A 24,986-nucleotide genomic window follows, 5' to 3' on the forward strand; every position below is an offset into this window, starting at 1 on the left:
AAAGACTTTCACTCTCAGGTGTGTCCCTAGGAAAGGTTCTCAAATGTATTTATATACAAAAGAGCTCAAACCTAAAAAGCATTTTCTGAAAACAGCAGACACCTGTTTTTCTTGTCGAGCGGGAGTTCTTTTGAATGAATACTATGTTTGATGATTCAAGATTGGTAGTATCCCCACCCATACTCTAATAGTCAGTATGTAAATCACTCAAAAGGATTGTTTCATATAGTTAATAAGCTGTAGATAATTGCCATTTAATTAAGTTTTCTCTCTCTTTTTTTCTCTTTGCATTTTTCCTCTGTCGACGCTTCTCATCAGTAGCAATGGAAACTCTCCAGTTCAAATCCAATGAATATTAGGGAAGGTAAGTGAAGACTATTTAAAAATAAACTTTGCCCTCAAAGAGAAGAGATTCCCAACTTTTCACCAGCCTTCAAAAACTTGAGAAATTCAGGAACTTCATTTTAGCGGACAACCAAAGATACTCCGTTTTGCTAATGTTGGTATCATCATGGTAATTTGTGTTATATTCATTTTTTTTTTTGAGGGTGCATACACTTACTCATCCTGATTGTGACTTCGCATGGCTCATATGAAGAGCATTAAATCTTTAACACAGTCAGAATTCATGTATGTAGCTAAAAAACGTGGTAGACAGAATAATGCCCCCCCTCCCCCCGCCCACAAAAGATGTCGGTGTCCTGGTTCCTGAACCCTGTGGATACGTTACGTTATGTGGTAGGAGGAGGGTGATGAGATGAAGAATTTAACGATGGCGACATTATGCTGAATTATCCAGGTAGGCCCAATTAATCATATGTTCCATAAGAGAAGGGTAGGGGAATGAGTCAGGGAGATGCCACATAAGAAAAACTCAACTCAACCCACCAATGCTGGCTTTGGAGACAGAGGAACACAGCCATGAGCCAAGGAATTCAGCCACCTCTAGAAGCTGAAAATGGAACGGCTCTCAGTTTACAGCCAGCAAGGAAACAGGGACCTCAGTCCTGTAACAGCAAGGAACTGGAGTCTGCCAACCGTCCAAATGAGCAAGGAAATGAATTTTTTCCTGCAGCCTCCAGAAAGGAGTGCAGCCTGATTTGATTTGAGCCTAGTGAGACTGTACCAGACGGTGGGCCTGCAGAGCTGTAAGAGGACATACCTGCATTGTTTTAGGTCCATAGGGTTTTAGAAATTTGTTACAGCAGCAATAGAAAACTAATACAGAAGAGAAGCCAACCGAGAGATGGGATGTATTTTACAGCTGGCAATATAAATCCCGTGAAGAATTTCCTGTGTGTGAATGGAGAGGAGAAAGATCCCTCAAGAGGCTAAGACGGGTGGTCTTTAGGAACTGGAATATTCATTTCGTAGATCCTAATGACGGTTGCCATCAACTCTAAGATTTCTGTCTTCTGCTTTGCAACCCTCCTCCCCGCCATAGACACACACAAAAAGTCTTCACATGATACTTTTGTAAAACACGGTGCCTGTATCATTCAAAGTGCCAATGAGTGCCTAGCTTCACTGGAATGGTCAGTGAGTCTGTGTTTAACTGAACAAAGGCAAAAGGAGTGGAAAGTCGAGGGACGGAAGGCCAGGTCCCTGCTGCAGAAGGAAAGCTGACTTGACAGTCCCAAAGTAGGCTGAGCCTAGTGCTTAGCAGGAGATGGTGATCATGGGGAGCCTGGTTCTACCCCCGGCTACCTGTAGCACCGCTGGGTAGGGCAGCACGTTCACCTGGTTTCCTTACGTCACGCGTAAAATGGACAACACCGCCTCAGAGGCACATCATGCGACTAAGGAAGAGGGCGAGTGAGTACTTACCCTAGTGCCTGTCACGTGATAAGAGTTCAGGGAGGGTGAGCTAAATTTATTTAGAAACACCGTGTCACTTTACTATTTTGATTAAAAAAAAAAAGTAGATGGGGCGCCTGGGTGGCTCAGTCGGTTGAGCGTCCAACTTCTGCTCAGGTCATGATCTCGCAATTTGTGGGTTCGAGCCCCGCATCGGACTCTGTGCTGACAGCTCAGAGCCTGGAGCCTGCTTTGGATTCTGTCTCTCCCTCTCTCTCTCTGCCCCTCCCCTGCTCATGCTCTGCCTGTCTCTGTCTCTCAACAATAAACATTAAAAAAAAATTTTTTTTTTAAAATAGATTACTTTCGTCTTTCCTCATGGCTAATGCCATTTTCTCTCCAACACACAAGTGATCAGGTTGGAGTGTATGGGGAGACGTTGCTTCAAATAAAATGTTTGAGCGCTTAATAGTCAGGTTTTTCTGTCACATGGTGAATAAGAAAAGTGAGGAATAAAAACCGGAAACTGGAAATAGTTTACAAAAATTAGAGATCTTCCTAGATTGTTTTCTTGACAAATTTGGAAAAATAAGACTATCTTCTAATTTTACCTTTGGCTTTTATTCCCATAAGAGGGTCAATTTAAATCACAAACTATAACTTTTCATATAAATTAGATAAAAGTAGACATTGGGGAAACCTGACCATAAATTCTGTTACATTTCATGCCTGCTCTTGTTTGAATTTTTCGGGAGCTGACATTTTCAACATGAGGGAAGACAAAATTATAAAATCTCCTTAGCTGGGAGAGCAATCAGAAAAAAATCTAGAGAGTTCCGGATGCTTTGTGTCTGGGATGTTTTGTATTCAAATACAGTTAATGAAGTATTATCTCAAGCATCTGAAGAATATTCTTTTTGATTTAACTCAGTAATCGTCTACTGAGTACCTACGCCGGCCGCAGCATTATGTTGCAATGAAAGGTCAACAGGACACAGCCTCTCGCTTCCATGAGCTTATACTGACGCAGAGAAGGTCAAAGGGACATGAGTGAGATAATATTAGACCCAACGGACAAATCGAGATGAAGGTGCCATCAAAACACTGTTGGGATGCAGAATTCTGTGAGATGCTGTCACTCGATCCACTACACGAGCGACAAATCCCTTTTTTGCAGACAGATTTTATAGTTCTGACACTAAAGGGGACAGTTCCTTTGAAAGTTACAGGTGAAATGAACAGATTCTAAACATTTAATTGTAGCTATTTAATTTTGACCGTTTAGTCTTCTTTGACCCTTGTGTAACTATATAAAGTTATGGCTGTAATACATTGTTTAGCCAGGCCAAGTACAATGTCAACTATTTGTATCTTTTCAATTGGCCTTTGGGGACATTTATTTATTTTAGTCAAAGTTCTCTGAATCTCTCTAGGGATGAATTCTTCAGGAAACCTCATTTTCGAGAAGCTTATCCAGTTTGGTCCCATTGTGCCCTCTGCCTCCCTCCATAATCATGCTTGCCACATCTCACTGGAATCCTCAATTTGCTTGTTTGTACTCGTGAGGACAAGAGTTGTGCTTTATCTGTCTCTTCATGCTGACTGTTGCATATGGGGCAATCCATCGGTTGGTACTCAAGAATTGTGTATTCAGCCAATAATAAGTAAATTTTTCCAGGAGAAATATACTTATATTAAAAGGATCTGTATTAAATTAAACACTGCACTGAGAATAAGATCCAAGGATCATTCTTCAAAAATCCAGTGCCCCACAGGCCTCAACAATTGAGGGTCATGTCACTTGCTCTGTAGATTTCAGTAGATTTTCCCATTCCATATTTCATAGTCAGATAATAAAGATAAATGACTCTATCCTTTTCATTTAAATGTACAGAATGTGGTGAAGATATTAATGATAAATAGTTACTGTTGGGAAAAACAGCAGACTTGTGGGGAAAAATTCTTTAAAAATCTCTTAAAAATGGATCAGGAAAATGGAACATGTCTAAGCATTATTCTAGAGCATAGTGTATAGCAATCTATGTAATCAAATAGATTAAGTAGAGAAAATTCCCTTTCCATAACATAAAGGGAATTTTTGAATCAACAAGTGCCCTTTGAACTTTATTAAAAATGTTTTGACCTTGTAAGGTTGTTTAGTGTGGACTCACCCAAAATAGCACCTTTAGTTGCAACACAAGCCTTGAAGTTAAGTGGTTAGTTTAATAAAACAGAGTTTCCATAGTTACCACAGGAGAACAGAGGATAACTTTTATTTCTTTGGCAGTCAGGAAGGAGCTTTAGAAAAAAGATTAAGCAAACAGATCCAAGCAGGTTCATTATGTGGGGTTCACACCTGATTGGCTTTTTAAAAGAGGAAACTCTTGATATAACAGGAAATTAAAGTTTTTGCCACTAAAATTAAGAAATGTGAACACCCCCTTTGGGCATTTGCAACTTGATTTTGAGTCAGAAGGAAAGCTAGTTTAAGAAGATATCTCCACGAGATGCAGTTTTGCTCACAGCGTTACATTAATAAACTATGCCACAAACAAGTGGTTAAAAAAAGCCCCTCTAGAAGACAGCGATGCCTTGTTCTACATGACAGATCAGACAACCGTGGGGCGAACATTTTGTTGAAAGGCCCGATGGAGGGCAGGTGGACGTCCATGCTGGCGAAGATGCCTCCCTTGCCAGCTTCATTGTTTTCTCAGCTTCGCCTTGAGATGCGCTGTCTCCTAGAGCTAACGGAGGTCGCTTTCCGTGTTGTCCTCTGCTGTGTCTCAGCCGAGGAGTTCTTCCCGGTTGACTGTTGAGAAACAAAATGATGTGGTTCCACGGATCTCACCTTCAGCTCCTGAGCCTTTAAAGCAGCAGTGATTAACAGGACTTTTACAAAGTTTCTGTGTAGTTACAAGGACAGTTTCAATCTTCTGTCATTTTTTTGCATTAGCTATGATTATGCTTTTACCACAAAAATGCATTTGTTTTAAAGGTAACAATACAGACTAGGAGAATAGCTTATGTTTCATCTATATTTATCAGCACTCACTGTACATTTGTGTCTTCATTACCAGGAAATATTAAGGGACATTGTGCCATCTATTCCTGTTTACAGTTTATTATGCAGAGATAGGAAACACTTAGCATGTAAAATGAATGTAGAAATTATTCCTGGATAGAAACACGGACATTTCCCACTCGTTGGCTCTTTCTCCTCCATCACCGGATCAGAGTGTAATTGTCAGTAATCAGGCCTGCTTGCTGCTGATAAAACCACTCTGAATGCTAGCAGCCTTCTTTGTGTGATGACTCAATTATTCCAGAAGTGCCTCATCAAATCTGCCCCATCAGCTGGGCTAATAAATAAGGAGAAGAAACTGGCCCCCCAAAGCAAATTATAAATCCATTTGCATTAACCATTTCGCTGGTCCATGATCTAGGCAAAAATAAGCATGGCACATTGTGTTAAGCTTATTTGAATATGTTTATAATGTTTACAGCATGCAACTTTTTTTTTCCCACAAGGTGTTGGAATTATCAGTCATGAATGGCATCTAAATGCAGTTATGTTAATTGCAGCAAGGCTTTAAGTATCTTCGAGGGCTATTTTGTTACTTAAATCAGGTGAAAGTGAAATCTTCTTGCAGGGAGAAATATGGGTGTTGCACAAGTTATTGGCATTGCTTTCCAGTTTAAGGAGAAAAGGCTTGTGTTTAATTTTTGCAGGTACTGGAAGGACAAAAACAAATACCGTAATGACTGCTGGTACAAGTACAATTACTTTGTATCTATCACAGTGGAAACCAGAAGTGATTTTGATGCTCTGTATGACTTCAGCAATTTGCAGAGCAAAAATTGCGTTTTCTGGGAGGAGATCAGAGTTGCCATAGCACTCCTTGGACTTAAAATTCCTTGAAAGATTCTAGAGGGCGGAGATATCAAAAAGCCAGGCAAACCAGTAAAAATCAGTTAAATCCATTCATGGAAATGTTGTACATTGACAGATCTTATTTTTATTCTTTTAAAATGACAAACTACGCTGAGTGGCGGGAAGGCTTTTTTATAGTTGAACTTCAGTAATCCGTCAGGGAAGGAAAAAATGTTCAAAATGGATCACGAAAGGCATTTTGGTTGCTAATATCAAAGAATTAGTCTTGCTGAATACGTAAGGATTTAAAATCCAGACGTTCTCCCTAAAAGTGAGTGATACTGTTGACCCACTTTGGAGTGGGGGCTGGTCCCTCTGCAGAGTAGCTCCCCATTTGCTGAAGCTCTTTCCGCCACCCCTACTACGATCAGGAGCTGAATAGGGGTTGATGGTAAAAGGAAAGCTGGTGGCCAATAAACAGTATTTATCTTTGCCTAAAACAACTTAGACGAAACTCACTGCCCCTCTTCATTTGCTCCAGCCAGTGAAGCATATCCTCTAATCTCAACCTAGAGAGCTAAACAGAAAGAAGTCACCTTTGATGGCGTGAATATACGGTGGCGATAGGCTGACATAGTTTTTGGGTATTGATTTGAAAATATATAATCTGTGACTATGATGGAAAAGCCAGTTGTATAGCTCATTGGTTAGACATTCCAAAATAAGGGCTTTGGGGTTTCATTAGATATTTAATGAAGCTACAGGGCGAATGGGAAAACAAGGAATTTGTCTAGGGAACCCTATCATTCAGATTTCTACAGAATTTGACTCTAAGTTAAATTATCATGCTGATTCGTATAAACATACACCTGGAAACTTAGGACTGTGAAGGATATTTGCCTTAGGGTTCAAAAAAAATGAACTGAGCCAGGATACCCTCCCTCCCCCCAACCCCACTTTCTCATCATTCCCCCTAATGAACAATCGGTAAAGACTTGAATCTTTGAAAAGCGATTTAGGAGATTAAAGCTATTAGAAGTTGTGCAGACACGGCCTCAAATGATGGCAGTGCTGAGGTGAATATGCTGGCATCCTTCTGGTGTTATTTTACTGCTGGAGAGACTAAGAGTGGTCTGTCTCTGCAGCTTATATTAACATTCCAAACTTCCGAGAGGACCCAGCCGTGCGTTTCCATCCCGAGTGAAATACAGCGGTCTGGTTCCATCAGGCAGCAAATTCCAAACAGAAATGGGCGGAGGTGGTGAGCTCCTATTATATTAGTTAGTACTTGTAGGGCTACAAGTGTAATAGGCCTTTCATATTAAATCTATTGGCCCTGCCATCAGATTTTTCACTTTAGTTGGGAGTTTTTGTGGGTGTGTGTGTTTTTTTTAATATTACGTGTTTTTTTGTTGTGGTTGTTGTTTTTAACCATAAGCCAACGTGTGGCTCTCTGCTTAAGGATACAGTGGGCATATACATCGTATTACTTTAGGTCATTCACTCCCTCACTCCCCCCACCCCGACCACCTTTAAAATATAATCTGATATACCCTTTGAAAAAAACCACAGAGCAGATCCATTCTACCGTATCGTTGGTTGAAGGGACCGTCTTTTCCAGAAGCAAGTATTCACCCATGAAGCAGCTGTAAAGAACTAAGAGGCCCTAATTATTGGCATATAGTAAAGCAGACAAATGAAATACTTTGTGATGACTCCATTTAACAAGTAAAGCCACGTCTTAATTAGAGAGCACATTTAAGGACTCTGTAGCCCATTAGGCTACGAACCCTTTGGTGCTCGGCATGTAGTTTCACCTTTTAAGATTGGGTTTCATAAACGTCTGAGCTTTAATGGAAAAGTGTTCATCCTGGTAGGGGGATAGAACTAACTGTGTTACGAGTCATGGGAAGTTGGTCAAGATGCCAGGACTTAAGTTCACTGTTCCACAATGTCTATTTCCTATGAATATATGAGTTAGTCCTCAAGTTTTACAGAATGGTTTAAGAGCAGCGAAAGAGATTGAAGTATGGCAATTGATAAAAATGTTTATGGTTTTTGAATAAGGTATCTCCCTGATGTAACAATAGGACACTCTTAAGGAACAGAAGGAACCGATTTCAGTGGAAGATTCCTTTTGGCATCAGCCACCAGTGTGTTTCTATGAGCGGGTGGGTGGAGTTATGAATGATAGGCACGTGCACTGGGGAGCCTCTGAAAGGCTCGAATTTCCCATTTGTATTTGGGCGTACCTGGACTTCTCCGGCCCTTTTGTGTCAAATCGTATTCCTAAACTTATATTTTGTTGGTGCCCTCCGTGCACTTCTCCAAGTCGATCTCAGCTGTGCTGCCTTAACTCTCCTCCCCAGGGAGGGGAGAGACAGCAGATGGGGTTAGGGCAGAGGGCTGATGCATCTGACAGCAAACGGCCGGGTTGTTGAGTGGAAGCTGCGAGCGTCAGGAAGCTACTTTTCCCCTGAGAACCAACTAACCACTGAAGAAAGTTGAAAATGAGCCCTTTGAGAAACGCTATTAAAAGTAGTAAAAAATTGCAATTGTGCAGATGATGTGCTGCTGTGTGCTTATTCGGATGCTAATGAGTTTGACATTAGGGAACTCACAGGGTTTACAGCTACTCCCTTATGTGATTCAGTTCTTTATTGGCAATCTTTGAGAAAATAAATGGAAAATGTATTGCTAATAAATACATAACACGATAGGGTATTAGACAAAAAGCCATTACTTTCAGGATTTAGAAAGAGCTTTGCTCACCAGTGTGACTGTTTTCCAGGATCTTTTGTTTTAGGTTAGAGTATGGCAAACAAAAGGGAATAGGCAGGTGGAAAGCTTCGGGACTCTTTCTGAAGTGAGAGTGAGGTAGAGGAAGCCAAACGCATTTCCAGAGAAAGCCCCCCTCCCTTTTATCCCCCTCGGTGGCAATCGAAAACAAACTAAGAATTCCCAAGCCCCTGAGCCACTTTTCAATTCTTACATCACATGCAGTAATCTGCTCTATCACTGGAGAGAGTTTTACACCTATTTTTCCCCAGGAACTACGGTTGCTGACTTGCGTCGAAGAAGCATCTGCTTAATGTGTGGTCAAAGCTTACAAGTGATCCAGAAATCTATGGTTAAAAAGCCAAGTACTTCACAATCTACTGCAAAGGGGGAAATACAGGAAGATAGAAATCTTCTGCAAGGAAGGTTGGTGGCTTGTGTTTGACACAATAGCAGAACTGCCGGATATAAACTCTTTAGATGCACATTGATATATGTGCTATTTGTAGAAATAGCCCCTCTCTAGGAGGCTGAGTGCGCTATGCTGAACTTCAGAGTTTCCTCTCAAGGGCCAAGTGGCCTAAAGACAGATTCTGTTCCCAGCCCCGAGACCAAATAGAGGAGAAGCAGCTCTGCGTTCTATGGGTGCAAAGTAAACCAACGGCAAATTGTTTCTATGGAAAGCGGGTTGGAATATTGGCAAATAGCATGATTACGACAGCCTCATTAAAGAGGGCTCTAAACAGCAAAAGGATGAATTTTGAATCTGTCTTTTGTGACTTCTTGAGTATAGTACTTTCCAAATCTTGCCTGAACTTTTTTTTTGGTGGTTAAAAGTAAAAATACCAGTAATAATAGAGAGTCCCTTTTATCCAATTTGTCTATAAATTGAAGACGATATATATATATATATGTGTGTGTGTGTATACACACACACACATATATATATATATCTATATATATATATAGATATCAGTAATAGAAACAAAATGAATTTGGCTACCTTTAAAACCGTAAGAATCTTTTTCTGATTGATATTGTAGCATAAAATTTTTCTTTCTGTTTAGAGTTAGAGCCCAAGCAAATTACAGGTAAAAGTGTCAGTGTGTTGCCCATTGTCCACTTCAGGGTTTACAGCTGGTCTTCTGTTTCATTTGTCCTCTCTGCTGTGCCTCCTTTCTTTTCTTTTTTTTTTTTTCCTCAATAGAATGAATTTAAGGACTTCTCACTAAAGTGGACAAACACATTTAGTCACTTTGACAAAGCAGGGCAAACTGAGTTGGCATACAAGTTACCTGAGAAGAAGAGAGGTAAGGCAACATTTTTTTTTTTAATTAAAAGGAGAATATGTTGAAATAAAATGCAGCCAATCAAAGCATTTATATAAAAGCTCTCCTTTATAACAGCACTTTGTGGATTTGCTTTGAAAGGAATTTGTTAGCGCTGAATTTAGAACTGGCATTTTTGTCAGAAGCCTGACTGCTTTAATATTTAAAAGTATGAAACAGGTGAAGTCCTTTGAGCCTACAAATGCTTTTGCATATCGATTGGTATATATTATCTGTTCATACCTGTTTACCTTTAAAGAAAAGTTCAGCATTAAAATAGTCTTAAAAGTCCATTTAAATTCATTTGTACAGAAATTAGTTTACTTAAGGATTAAGAATAAACAAGTGAGATATTTTAAAGGCACTGTGGGTGACTTCTACAGTTAATGCCTACAAACACTGAGAAGTAAGGACTTGAGTTGACTTTGGGAAAAACCTATTTAAAATAACTTATCCCTATACGAAGGAGCTTGTCTTCTGACAATTACGTATTTGGTGCACAGGCAGCTCAATACATCAGCAAGAAAAACAATTTTTAAGGCCCTTTTAGGGTGTTACTTACTCTGAGCTATCTTTAAACAGAGCCTATTAAAAACAATACCAAAAAAAAAAAGTCTCCTAAAACATAAAGCTGGCGATTGCCCCCTTATGTCACAAAGCTGTGACTCAGAGGCCATGGTACAGCGACTAATAGAAATCCTTGGCACACGTTGGCTACCTAAGGGAATAATAGAACTATTTGCTGGAGTCGTTTGGCAAAAGGACACAAACATATGGCTTTGGTTTATATTCCGCTTTGCCAGTTGTGCGAAGTTACAGGATGAAGTCTACAATAGCAGTGACAACTCAGAAATGAGAAATGAGGCTCAGAATAGATCAACTTCCTTATAAAGCTCCCCAAGCTTGTCTCTGCTCTAAGGTTGCTTTGATTGCAGGGAGTTTCTGAGTGAGTCTGGAAATCCCTGTGAGAATCACTTCCTCTAGGGGGAATGTGGTGCCATTGGCCCTCAGAAAGCGCAATGTTGCAGAGCACTGGACTTGATCTGACCGAGGACTGAGGGTGCTGCTTCCTGAGGTGTGGCGGTTGTCGGGGTGGGAAGGATTAGGGCAGACAAGAGATGAATCCTCAATCTAAAGAGGACACATCATTTGGGGCGCCTGGGTGGGTCAGTCAGTTGAGATTCCGACTTCAGCTCAGGTCATGATCTCACATTCTGTGAGTTTGAGCCCCGCTTCGGGCTCTGTGCTGACACCTTGGAGCCTGGAGCCTGCTTTGGATTCTGTGTCTCCCTCTGTCTCTGCTCCTCCCACACCCGTGCTCGCTCGCTCTCTCTCTCTCTCTCTCTCACTCTCTCTCTCTCAAAAAGAAATAAACATTAAAAATTTTTTAAAAAATTTTAAAGGGAACACATCATTCAATTCTTTGGCTTTCTTACAGGATCAAAGACTGTATCACAAGAGACATAGAGGTAGGAACAGAGAGTTGGAATCAGGGATAATTGTGCCCTAATAAAGGAGCCAGAAGATTTTCATTGTGTTTAGAATAAGGGATTTAGAGAAGGTCGTGAAAATTATTAACATGACAGCTTGAATGATGTAAAGAAGTTTTTTATTAGTTGGCATTTTTTAAAAAGTTTATTACTCTTTTAATACCCTTTCTGAGTAATCAAGAAACATATGGAAAGAAAATCAGAAAAGTAAAAAGAGGGTCCAAAGAGAGACAACAAATACTTGAACATTCCATCTCAGTATTCCTCTCAATAAGTAAACTATTCTTTTAGTATCACAATTCACGTTCCCCGTCCTTTCCCTGTGTAACAGGGAGACAGCTTTTGCTGCCGTTTTGGGCTGATCCAAACCTGTATTTAAAAGAAAATGATGCCAGGATCAGAAAAAGAAAGGGCACTCCGTGTAAGGTTCTTTGTTCTTCAATCTGGCCAAATTGCATCCTAAGATACTGGCATCCTCTGGTTGTTTCGTTTTCTGGGGTTCGCCTTTTCCAACTTCCTGAGTTTCTCTTTGTTGATTTTTTTTTTAAATGATTTTTGTAAAGGAAGCATCCACTGAGGATAAAAGATTCCTCATAGAGAGGACCCCAGGACCTCTGCTCGGCAGCCACAGAGCTTCCTCTCTCCACTGCCACGTGTTCCCCGGGACTGAAACGACATCTAACACAAGTCATGTGGCACGAGCTACAAAAATGCATGGCCAGTCCAAAGCCCTGAGGAGGGCAACACAATGAAATCTTGTTAAAAGTGAAAATTATTGCAAGTTGAGTGTATGTGGAGGACTTCTCAAATTAAAGGTAGCTACCGTCAGAGATTATGTGTATTAGACAGTATTAAGATTAATTAAATCAAGATGTATACTCAGAACGTTATGATCACTATAGCTTTTTCTGTTAATATTAAGAAATCCGTGACTACTTATAAATATAAATATGTGTGTGTGTATAGAGAGAGAGAGGATGTCAGTGTCTACAGTGCTGTTGAAAGGAAAAATAAAACTTCAACATCACCAAGAGATATTTTTTTAAGAAGTGATTAAATATTTACTTGAAAAGAAATTTTTTTACCATTATGTTAAAATGAGATTTTGAGCGAACAATAAAAATCAAAGGGAAGTAAATCTCCTCACATACCAGTACTTTGCTTGTGTGAATGAAAGCAAAATTGAGTTTACGAATTCTGTGTCCTGCTCCTTGATGCTCTCATTCCTACAAACCAGCAATTTCAGAGCTCCCTTTTCAGCCCAAAGGAAGGCACTGGGGTGATGTGGACAGGAGAGTTGCTGATTGTCCCTGATATAAGTGCCAGTAAGAAAAGATGGTCAAGGGGCGCCTGGGTGGCACAGTCGGTTAAGCGGCCGACTTCAGCCAGGTCACGATCTCGCAGTCCGTGAGTTCGAGCCCCGCGTCAGGCTCTGGGCTGATGGCTCGGAGCCTGGAGCCTGTTTCCGATTCTGTGTCTCCCTCTCTCGCTGCCCCTCCCCCGTTCATGCTCTGTCTCTCTCTGTCCCAAAAATAAATAAATAAACGTTGAAAAAAAAATTTAAAAAAAAGAAAAGATGGTCAAATAAAAGTAACTAGGAATTTACGACGTATGCCTGTATATAAGTTTGTAAGTATATAAGGATGTTAAATAAGAGGTTTCCAAATTCAGTTAAATAATCAAATTTCATTTTATGGTTATTTTTCTTCTTCATTGTCTATCGACATGTTTCTATTGTTGGTTCTTACATGTCCTTCCTACAAGTTTTGCGTTGTCACCTTCTTTATCTCATAAGTGTCTTTCCCTCTTGTCATTTCTCCTTGTTATTAACTCCTCTTCCCAGAGAACTGAGAAGTGAAATCTTTTAAAATTTTTCTTCATGGCTTTATTATGAAACCGAAGAAAGAACCACTTTTTTCTCCTTTGCATATAAATGTTGTACGTAAAATCTTCATACTTGTAGGTTAAATGTACTTTTCTCAAAGTAGTTTCAGATCAAGAAAAATAAATGGCAAAGCTTACCTTTAATATTTTATATCTATTGAGAAATAGATTGTCAGAGCGAGGAGGTATCTGAGAAAATATCTTGTCTTGTTCCCATCCATAAACAATGAAATGAGATAGACAAAGGTTCTAAGAAACCTCCAGAAGAACAGCTTTTCAGAAAATCAAATCTCTGTTTTGAGAAAGGAAGTGATTCATTAAGTGTTGCCAAATTCATTGGAGCCTTGTCAATAGCATTTGGGACTTAAGCAGTAAAAATGATCAAGTCTTCTTTTCCAACAGGAAAAAAAAAAAAAATGTTCCCAGAGAGAAATGTAGTTTCCCAGATCGTAGCAGGAGGTAGTTAGGTCAGTCTTCCCTATAGCCCTGGGAAAAGTTTAAAGGAGGAGAATTCTATCCCCACCCCCATCCTGGTCTCAACACACGCCCTGAGGCAGAAACCTCTTCTTACCTTTAAGGAGCCATTCCCAGAAGGAGGTACACACTGAATCTGAGGTTTGATTTTACCAAAATTAAGTCTGCTTATTGGGAATGTATTAAAATCCATGAGAGTATTCCATATAAAGAATACTTAGAAATTTCCACTCCCATTTATAAGGTTTTGGAAAACAAAGACTTACCTTCAGATTGAGATCTGTCAGGAGAGCGAGCCACCTCATGAATGTTAAAACCTTCGGCCCCTAAAAAGAAAGCACATTGCTTTAGGTTTCTGATGTCCTTATTCCCCAATGAGCTATCAGACAGGACTAGGCACGGAACTTAGTAACTTATTATTATTTTATAGTTGTGAAGCGGAGAAAGAAGATGAAATATATATTAATATATATGGCCTCCATCCATTTCACTCCTACCACTTGGCCCACAAGTTAAATTTGAAAACTTAGCTTAGTTACCAGTCTTTAGAATGTTTACATAGGATGTATATGCTACACCGTCAAGAGGACAATTGTGCCACAAAATACAATTATGGGGCTAGCATTCCGAGCATAATCAAGCAGAGATCCATGAATATTTATGCATTCCTTCCAATGACTGTAATGGGGAGGCGGCTGCATGGAGTGGTTGCAGACCAGGCGGGTCCAAGGGGATAGCTGAACTGCAAAATGGAAATAGTCTTAAAGCTGTTATAAAGAAGATTACATTGAAGTAGGTGTCTGAAACTTTTCTGCTTACCTCAGGGCACTCTTTGCAACCTGCGTTTCAGTTTCGATTAAGAGACTCATGGAGTTCAATCTTCACTTGCCTTTTTGGGGGAGGTTTTTCAGAGTGGTTGGGGAGAGCTCATAGCACCTGTGTGGCAGGAGACTGTTAGAGTTATGTTGAGTCACTACTCACCCACTGGAGTAGCTTCCTCAGAAATAGTTGGTGGTTTTCGTCATTTGAACTCTCCTTGCTACTGACCTCTCTTAATCGAGTTACTCCTGTAGCCCATGGAGGGGAGTTTGCATGAGTTGAGCCAATTTATATGCAACAGAGATACTCGTGGAGGAGGAGGATTTCACAACGCAATGCTCACCTTCCTGAGTAAACCAAGCCATTTTAATCCCAGGCAGTGCCACATCTGTCATAAATTCATGTGGTTTTAAAAGAAGGGAAAGCTACAGGCAAAAAAAAAAAAAAAAAATCACCTCTGTTTTATCGTTGTTTCCTCTCATCATGTGGTTTTCAAATATTCCTAACGATGGACCGTTTTATTTAGACGAAAGTGACTGCTGCTTAGCAAAAGCAGTGGACACTTTTTTGTTTGCTAATTTAAAAAAACAGTTCAGTGATTGGTGTGGTGTTTATTATGAAATGATGACAAAAGGGTACTGGTGGTTTTAATAGTTTTAGCTTACGAGAGCTGTCGTTAATTTTGTCTGTAGTGTTGCAGGTGAAAAAATGCACAATGGATAAATAGTCTATATTGGTTTAACTGAACATAATATATAGTATGTTCTGGAGTTGTTTGTCTCAATAGACTATAGTAATCAAAAGTAATGAACCTATTATGTGCAGGACCTTGGAGAGCGTCGAATGGCAGTAAAAGTGTGGCACATAAAAGGTTTATTAAAGGAAATTAAAGTCCATCATTGCCACACCTGCTCCCCTATTATAAGTCTATGGCAGGTCAGTGCCTTCAATCACAACTCAGCCTCAGAGAGCAGAGATGCGTCTCCCATTACCATTGCAGTCACACGGCATCCACACTAGTGTCAGGATTTAAGGATGGGCGCCACGGAGAGTGCCTTCTGCCTGCCTCGCGTTCCCAGCAAGCAAAACAACTTCTTTGCATTGAAGAATTCCTTCTGCTAGTGTGCAAAGGTGAATTAAGCTAGAGACGATGGCAAGGTCCTAGTGAAACGGATGGGGGTAGTCATGTCTGACTGTTACCTCCAGAGGGGCAAAAACAACAGGCTTTTAAAAGTCTTTCCATCCTTTCGGTAGCTTATTTCATCGCATTTAAAATATTTAGTAATGATGCTGTAGGGAGTTTGATGCTGACACACATGATGCTCAAATTCCACTTTCCTTATAGATTTGCATGATTATAGCCGGTATTTATTTCTGGAATTCTGGTAGTCAGTGTATGTCATTTGATGATCAACATTTCCAGTGGTATTTTGAAATGCCGGTATTTCAGAGGTTTGCCTTCGTGTTGCTTTTTACCCAGGGGATTATTTTTCCCGAATTAGAAGGAGGTATGTATCAGAAAGGGTCTAGAAATGCAAAGGAATCAGATTTTGGTAAAATCAGCCTGAAACCTTTTGGTTTGGCATTTGAGGTTTTGTCTCCCTTGCAACCACTGTTATTCAGACAATCCTTTTTTGTTTTTTTTTTTTTCTATCTGCGTAATGCCAGAAGTGTTTGAATCGCTAGCAAACACTTACGGACAAGGACATCTGCCCTCTTGTCACTGTTTCCTCTGCCTTCAGCATCTGTAAAAGTATTTCCAAAATTCATGGACTGGAAGAGCAGTCACAGGTCTATACCTGCCGAGGATGAGTGCTATTCAAGAGCATGGAAGGCTGGTCTATTTTTCATAATGACCTTCAGAACTTGTAAGGACACGTTTTCATATTTTGGTCAATATCAAAGGAATGACCTCAGGACTTTGTGTTCATGTTACAGATGGATGCAGAGACTGAAGATAAAACGCTGCGTACCCGCTCTAAAGGAACCAAGGGTGAGTTAGTAAGCAGGTTCCATGACACCGTGCCCACCACACCATGAAATATGGGAGTTCCAATGCTCAGTCCCTAATGGGTAGTCAGAATGATTACAACTTCCTCCGGGCTTCTTTTTTTATTTTTTTAAATCAAGCTAGGACACTGGATCACGGCATTGAGAGCTAAATATTATGAACCAGGAGCTAAAGGACTCAGAAAAGTCCCAATGGTGTATGATGCTGATTTTTACAAAATGCGATCATGAGTAGATTTAAACATCATGCAAAACAACACAAGGGTCAGCAAGGGAAGGAGGATGCTTCACAGAGACCTCCCGATGATTGAAGTGACCTTTAATGGGCAAGGGAAAAGACAGAATTGTTAGTTTCCTGCCAAAGCCAGTTTTGATTTTTATGTTACCTGGTTTAGTGGCTCCCAGTCTAAACTTAGTTCAAGTAAAATGATGATGTTTGTTTTTTGCCTGTCCCTGCTGGGAATTTCCGGCAGCTCAGCAAAGTAATGTTTGAAAGGTTTAACTTGCTGGTTATCCTTCTCTTTTTGGAGCCAACAGATGGTAATGTAATATTGAAATATAAACAGGCCCTTGATGATCTAAACATCTGGAAAACAGGATTGACTGGCAATAATACCCCTTAAGGAAAATAACTTTTATTATAATTAGCTATATTTTTGTGACCCTTAATTCTAAATGGAGAACTGTAGCTCACCATAGCCTCTGAAAACACTCTGGATAGCTGTTTCTTACCCAACTCTTCTCCCCAGAGGCCTCGCTAAGGAAGACCTGAGTCAGGAAGCAATAGTGCAGTTTGTTCAGAAGGGTTTGAGATGTACGGTCGAAAGTCGCTAATCAAATGGAACGCTTTCCATAGCGATGTTCATATTTGTAGTCAAGTTAAATAATTCCTGTTTGACTTGAAGTCCAGAATCCCCTCAATTTTTTTTTTTTTTTTTTTTTTTGAGAGAGAGACAGGGTGAACAGGGGAGGGGCAGAGAGAGGGAGAGAGAGAGAATCCCAAGCAGGCTCTGCTCTGTCAGCGCAGAGCCGGATGCGGGGCTCAAAGTCACGAACTGTGAGATCGTGACCTGAGCTGAAGTCGAGGGTTGGACGCTTAACCGACTGAGCCACATGGGTGCCCCTGGAATCCCAGAATCTTTAATAAATTCCAGAATGATGTGTTTTTTTAGTTCAAATGCAACCATGGTTGTCTTTAGCAATGATAACCAAAATGCAGAATGCTATGCAAGATGCAGCGGCATTTTCTACCCAAACAGAAGTTTGATACCATGTCAGTGTCTAATTTTACTTCAAGTTACTTTAAAGTTACTACATTACATATCATGATATTTAGAATGCAGTTATTCTAGACATTAAACTTTTATGCAGCAAACTTCTCAACAGAATACAAATTTAAGAGAAAAAAATGACTCGTATTGTTATTTAGGATAAGCTCACATCCGGCATACTAGAGACAGTATTTGGATTATACGAATCTCTTGTTTTGACTTCTAAAAGCACACTATTCTAGCAGACTTTTAAAATGTGGGTCTTTTAATTTGCGATTCTTCTTGTACTTTGAATTCTTTTGGCACATGATATCCACCCTTAAATAGCGCCAAAATGTTCTTCTAGAAACGAAACAACTGTTTCCTCGTGCGGCATGAGTAATCTTTAAAACCACCTGTTGTCTTTCTCAATATGCTGCTTACCCCTGTGTAGGCAGGTATTTATAAACATGAACTTCTTTCGTTCGCATCATTTGTCAGAAAAATCAAAGCTCTTTTTTTTCTACAAGATTCTTATTTTTAAACCATTCTTGACATTAGCTCAGCTGAACATATCTTCCCTTCTGCATACAAGTGAAATTTATGGAGCATCATCTTGGGACACATTTAGTAAAACTTTACCCGTTTTATTTAATTTTTTTTTTTCAACGTTTATTTATTTTTGGGACAGAGAGAGACAGAGCATGAATGGGGGAGGCGCAGAGAGAGAGGGAGACACAGAATCGGAAACAGGCTCCAGGCTCCGAGCCATCAGCCCAGAGCCTGACGCGGGGCTCGAACTCACGGACCGCGAGATCGTGACCTGGCTGAAGTCGGACGCTTAACCGACTGCGCCACCCAGGCGCCCCTACCCATTTTATTTAAATACTTGTTTAATGTCAATAAAAATGTAAGCTTGGGATCCTTCTGAAAAACTTCATATAAACAATAGACTTGATATAAAAAAAGAATTCAAGTCCTTCAAATTCTTGTAAGTTTTCAGTGACTCGTTAAAGACAGGCCTTTGAAAAACCCAACCCATGACTGTAAGGCCCCAGGGTCACCTGAGGCACTAAAGCCAGAGTCATCTGTTCTGGGCCATATTCATCTACCCACTGGTTTCCAAAGCACCAGAACCAGAAAAGATCAATCTACCCAGCAGGAAATTAAGCGGAGTCTGGACTAACCATTTATCGGTCATTAACTCTGGGTGCGTGAAAAGTTTTCAAAATTATACCGTTTTCAAAATTATAAACTGATTTTTCTCTTTCTTTCTTTTTGTCCACAGTGCCAATAGATTCTCTAATTCAGGAGCTTAGGTAAGATTTGCCCCATGTTACTTTTTCTAATATCGATTGGCTTTAATCATTAGAACGTTTTGTACTTTTCAAAGCGGAGAATCCCTGTGTTAGTATGAACCATAGGCCAACAGGCCTCTTTGTCTGTAACCCAAAGGAGAAGAGAGGGAAAAACCACCAATAATTGATTCAAAACAATTAGGGCTAATATTTGGATAAGAAAACACAACCACATTTTGCTGTGATGTAGTTTCCCCGCTTTTCTCTGTGGAGTATTTGCTTTTTCTGTGCCCATACCTCACCCGTGGCTTGCGTGTGCCCTGGTGGCCAGTGAAGAACGAGCTGTTGTCCGTGAACCTGAGCAACAGATGGCCCAGGTGCTAAGTTCTCCAGTTTCTGTTTTAAATAGATAATTCTATCATAAGTTTTTACGTGTAGACATTGGAAGATAATAGGTTTGTGGGTGCGTCCAAAAATTTCCACCTCAGATACTGAGAATGCCCCTCCCCAGGCAATGTTACGAAAAGTCCACTGCAATAAGGTTTTGCAAAATAAACTCCAATTCGAATTTTTGTTTTGTAGCGTCTCTGTCAAGGTGTAGTGTATGAAAAAATACATTTTAAAAAGAAACATGTGCCGACGATACATATTTTGTACTGATGATATTTTTTTTAGAGAAATGGTGTCAGGGCAAGATGAGTCCTTTGTCCCTCGTCTAGATTTGCTATTGCAAACCCAGAAAGTCTCCAACCTACGATCTAACCCACCTTTCTGAAAACGATGGTCTATGTGCATTCCTCAGGAAAACGTTTGAAAACTGTTCTTTACGTGGTTATTTTTCCAGGCAACTGTGTTCTGTCATTTCCTGAAGCAAAGGCTCTCTCAGTTCCACGTTTCCTAGGATTCATTGTGTCGCGGTTTCAGTCCACTTGCTTCGTGGAACACGTGTCTATCAGCACCGTTAGACACCCATGCTGATCTCTTCTCTGTGCAAGTTAGTGGGGAATCGTCAACGAGAAGTTTATATTTGAAATTACTTGAGCAGAACGGATAGCACGCTCACACTAGGACAGGATTAAATGAATGAATTGTCTGGCTCGCTTAAATTCTCGCTTTGTAAGCCTGCTCTCATGTAAAATGCCTATCTGTTTGGAGACTTCATGTTCCCTATAGAACGATCAAAGGAAGTTTAGAACGATCAAGGGCTCACAGCACATGAGACGTTTGCCATTCCAGTGGTTTCCTAGTGGCCCACTGCCGGGACGGGGCACCTGTGAACTCGTGGTCTTTCCCCTTGTCGAAATAACTGTGTCTCCAGTCCGTCCTTCCAGGGAATGAAACCAATCTGGGAGGGAAGAGAGCCTTTTGAGTCAGAAGTCTTGAGAAATAACTTGAAAGAGAAAAGAGAATTTTGAAGGAACAAGTAAGTGTGTGCTTTGGCTTAAGGAGAAATCTATAATTCATAGAGAAAAAGGAAGGAATCAGCAGAGAGCAGCAACTTTGTGGGGGAAAATGTGTAATATCACCTTTCTAGGGCAATGGAGGTGACTATTTAACCACGTTGTTAGCTTTAATAATTATAATAAAATGCGAGTGCCCGGGTGGCTCAGACGGTTCAGCGTCTGATTCTTGATGTCAGCTCAGGTCTTGATCTCCGGACTGTGAATCCAAGCCCCACACTGAGCTCCGCACTGGGCGTGAAGCCTACTTAAGATAATCATTATTATTATTGTGAAGCAAAACTAATATATATTGAGCTCTTGTGTGCCAGACACTCTTGAGCATTCTTGGTTACGTTATTATTTCTCTTAATCCTCACAGTAACCATTTAAGGTAGAAACTATGATATTTCCAATTTTTAGATGAAGAAAGCAAACAGAGTTTTCGTAAATAGGTCAAGATTATGCAGTGAGTAAGTAATCCGGTCTTTTAACTCAGGCTGGCTTCTCAATTGTCAGGCCATGCTTTCTCCCATGCACAATTAATACTACCCATCTAGAATGTAAATCAAAAAGACATGGTCTGTTGTTCATATTCCCAGCAGCTGGATTTTTTTAATTCTGTATTTTAACCGTATGGTTTGCTTTTCAACAGCTTAGTTTTCTGAAATTCAAACAAAGAAGGTGGTTTGATTAAAAGTGATAATATTTCCTGTTTTCCTAATTCTCTACAAGTGATTTTTTTTTGTCAGATATTCAACTTTACCTAATTTCTCATTAGACCAACTCAGAAAGCTGGTGATAATTGCTGGGAAAATTCATAAACAAAACTAAGTCACCTATTTTTTTCTTTAATGAGATCCAGTTTATAAAAATTACTAACTGATGATTGTTTGTTTTATAATTACGAATTTTCAACAGAATATTCATGCTTAGGCGTGTGTTCCAAATTGTTTCTTAAATGGCTTTAAGTTGACCAAAGTATCAACCCGAAGTATTAATTCTATATAAATCTTGGGGAAATGTTCTGATTTACATGGAAGGTTATGTTTTTAGTGTCTTTTAAATTTTTGCACAACTTTATCCATTTGCTACAACTACTCCTCCAACTTATTCTGCAGATTTGTTCCAGAATCCAGGGTTTTTGTGCACCTGAATTCTGAGTATCTTAGGAAATAGGACACATTTTCCCCAGTGTAAAAGTTATGGCTGTTTTCTAGGGAACATTGGCAACTTTATTTAGTTCTTTTTAGAATGCATTGGACATGTTATTGCTTCTAGAGCTACTACTTACAAAAATACTAATACAAATGAAGCTAATTTAAATATACTGTATATTGTTCATGACACTAATAAAAATTGATAGTGACATTCTCATCTTCTTATTATACTCTATGTCAGCTACGATCATCACCATTAAAAAAGCAATTTATAACCACAGCCCCACCTTTAATCACATTCCTTATTAGCATTTCCAGTCTTTCCTCCAGCACAATACAGGTTACAGGTGGTGTCGAGAAGGCGCTGTCGTGTCTTTCTAAATCATGACCACTGTATTATCTCTGCTTTTCTTTTATTACTAGTATCCTTAATCTGACCCGAATGCTATTGCATCTACTAACATTGGTAATTGTCTCATGCATTGGCAAAGTGTTTTACACCAATCCAGCCCTTTCCTCTAATTAGGAAAATATATTCTAGCCTCTGAAATGGCTTTCCTATGTGACTACTTAGAGACACAAATGAATTCAAGACTCTTAAGTGTATTAGATTCGCATCCCACTGTCCTTTCGTGGTCTTATTACCGCTTACTGATTTGTTGGCTTCAGTCTTTTAATGAAAATTTCAATTTAGTTGTCTTTTTACATTTTTTCTTTTGTATAATTTGTTTCTTCGTTTAAAACCACGTTATTTGGCATTTTCTTGTAAATTTTAAAATGGTAAGTATTTTTTTTTTAAGTTTATTCATTTACTTCGAGAGAGAGCACAAGAGAGCATGAGTGGGGGGAGGGGCAGAGAGAGAGGAAGAGAGAGAATCCCGAGCAGGCTCCCTGTTGACTGTGGGGCTCGATCCCACGAACGTGGGGTCATGACCTGAGCCTAAGTCAAGAGTCAGATGCTTAACCGACTGAGCCACCCAGGCGCCCCTAAAATGTTAAATATTTTCTAGGCTCTGTAATCAGTATGCTGTAGATTTAATCATAACATTTAATCAGCATGTGAAAAAAATTGCGACCTACAGCTTTAGATGGCTTTCTCTCTTTCCTTCTATCTCATTTCATTCATGATAGTCTTTATATCAGTTAAATGTTTTACTCAATAGCTTTTCCAACTTGGAGGGGGGATAAAGTTTCTTTTAATAAATATGATTTTATTGCACAGATTTCTGGAGATGACAACCAAAGGAAATAAAATGGACATAAGCTGATTTCTAAAATTAAGTGTCCCATAAATCGATCATCCAGGTTAGAGGAAATACGTAGCTGTAATCACGAGGTTGGAGGAAAGAAGGAAGAAAGCCTCATCTTTCCTTTCATTGCTATGATTTCCAAATGCAGGGCTCAGTTCATGCTTTGGGTATTTAATAGCATATCTCCAACATTCGTGTCTTTCTAAATGTTGTTGCCAAGCCTATAAATTAGCATCCAGGAGCCTGACACCTTAAAGAAAACTCATTTTCTTATGGGCTATTCTGGGGGGCAGGTGAGAGTGACAACCAAGGCAGATGATGGTAAGGACTGGATATCGAAGAGAAGTGTCCATCTGGGAGTGCCTGATGCATCCCCGTTCATTTGCCTGCTCTCCGCCTTCCTCGTCCTCACCTCTGGGTAATGGACGGACTCTTGTTGGACATATGACATGAAAGCATAAGATCAGTTAATCACTCCAGAGAGATCATTTGTGCCTGCTAGGGTAAGAGAGTGTCTTAAAATAGATTAGGGAGTCTTTCAATAAGAGTGAAATTTTTAAAAGAGTTTGTTATTTAACAAGAAAATCCCATTCACCATAATTCTATCATATATTTATGTACTTACATAGCCTTTAATAGCATTTAGCACTGAACCTGCTATTGAGTGGGCCTTCAATAGGTGCCCATTGAGTGAGTTGTTGAAATAACATGCAGTGTCTAATTGGATCCATACAAGCAGCCTGGGGGATAGTCAGGACAAATGACATGAGCCACATGTAACTTATGAGCCGAGTAGGGGAAGTTAAGGGATTTCTTTATACAAGGGGTTTGAGTAACAAGTGACTGCACTGGAAGTAGAACTTAGATTCTGTTTGTGGTGCAGGGCACATCCCACACGTTCCCAAACCCACTGCAGTCGGTGTATTATTTTCCATTACCGCAAGCCCTCATAGAACCCCTCCCCTCCCCCCCCCCCCTTTTTTTTGACTTTTTGGAGCAGTTTTAGCTTCACAGAATAACTGAGCAGAAGGGGGAAGGTACAGGGACTTCCTGTAGACCCGGTGCCCCGACACACACAGCCTCCACCAGTATCGACACCCCCACCAGAGCGGCTCATTTGTTACAACTGATGAACCTACGTTAACACACCAGCCTTCCATGTTGTCATCCACATTTGGAGGAAATAATTACTTGAACTTTATCAATAAATTAATAAATCAGGTCGAAATCTATCTGCCAACTGACCCCGGCACATTTTCTTTATTCACCACGGTGCCAGTGATAAAGAGGCGAGTGTCCTTCCTTTCTCGATTTTTTCCATGAATTGATCGTGCGATTTTAAGTCTATGTTAAAGTGTCAGGAGACGATACAAATCTGTCTCCTCTGTTTGTTTTTCCTTTCAAAATGCTACCTCCGGGTGATCTACCATGGGCTTTGTACTTCACAGATTGATTTTTTTTTTTTTTGTATTTATTTATTTTTGCGAGAGTGCAAGTGGGGCAGGGGCAGAGAGAGGGGAACAGAGGATCCAGAACGGGCTCTGCAATGACAGGCTGACAGCAGCGAGCCTGATGTGGGACTCGAACTCAGGAACTGCGAGATCATGACCTGATCTGAAGTCACACGCTCAACAGACTGAGCCACCCAGGTGGCCCTCGGGGACTGGTTTTACGGTATGGGAGGCGTGTGTCACTTAACATTCACCTGAGACTGACGACAGGCGTTTAGAAATAGGCCAAGGATGGGGTCCTGTCCCTTCAAAGCACGTTGAACTTAGAGACTAAATGGCTGTATGTGCTTCAGTTGGCACATCGTTTCTCTGTCTATTTTTATATCGATAGTATATACTTTATATAAAATTGTGTTGGGGCGCCTGGGTGGCGCAGTCGGTTAAGCGTCCGACTTCAGCCAGGTCACGATCTCGCGGTCCGTGAGTTCGAGCCCCGCGTCAGGCTCTGGGCTGATGGCTCAGAGCCTGGAGCCTGTTTCCGATTCTGTGTCTCCCTCTCTCTCTGCCCCTCCCCCGCTCATACTCTGTCTCTCTCTGTCCCAAAAATAAATAAATGTTGGAAAAAAAAAATTTATAAAAAAAAAAAAATTTAAAATTGTGATTACATGGGAAGAGGCAATGTAACTT

General features: G+C 40.2%; 1 protein-coding gene across 9 annotated transcripts in view; it reads left to right on the forward strand.

Moving 5' to 3' along the window:
• The window catches only part of ST18 (ST18 C2H2C-type zinc finger transcription factor), a 144,148-nt gene that overhangs the window by 22,087 nt on the left and 97,075 nt on the right, over positions 1-24,986 (forward strand). For 3 of the 9 annotated variants that reach the window (XM_086695287.1, XM_086695283.1, XM_086695290.1), the window contains exons 2-4: positions 322-364; positions 16,380-16,434; positions 18,990-19,020. In XM_086695287.1, coding sequence (XP_086551413.1) covers positions 16,380-16,434; positions 18,990-19,020 — 86 coding nt within the window. In that variant the 5' untranslated portion in view covers positions 322-364. Of the gene's footprint in view, positions 1-318; positions 365-9,702; positions 9,757-16,379; positions 16,435-18,989; positions 19,021-24,986 lie in introns of those variants that run through there. The other 6 variants (XM_086695282.1, XM_086695288.1, XM_086695289.1 and 3 more) reach the window with 3 other exon arrangements.

This window comes from Puma concolor, chromosome F2 (assembly GCF_028749965.1).
Source record: "Puma concolor isolate L17-30 chromosome F2, mPumCon1.1.hap2, whole genome shotgun sequence".
Classification (NCBI taxonomy): domain Eukaryota; kingdom Metazoa; phylum Chordata; class Mammalia; order Carnivora; family Felidae; genus Puma; species Puma concolor.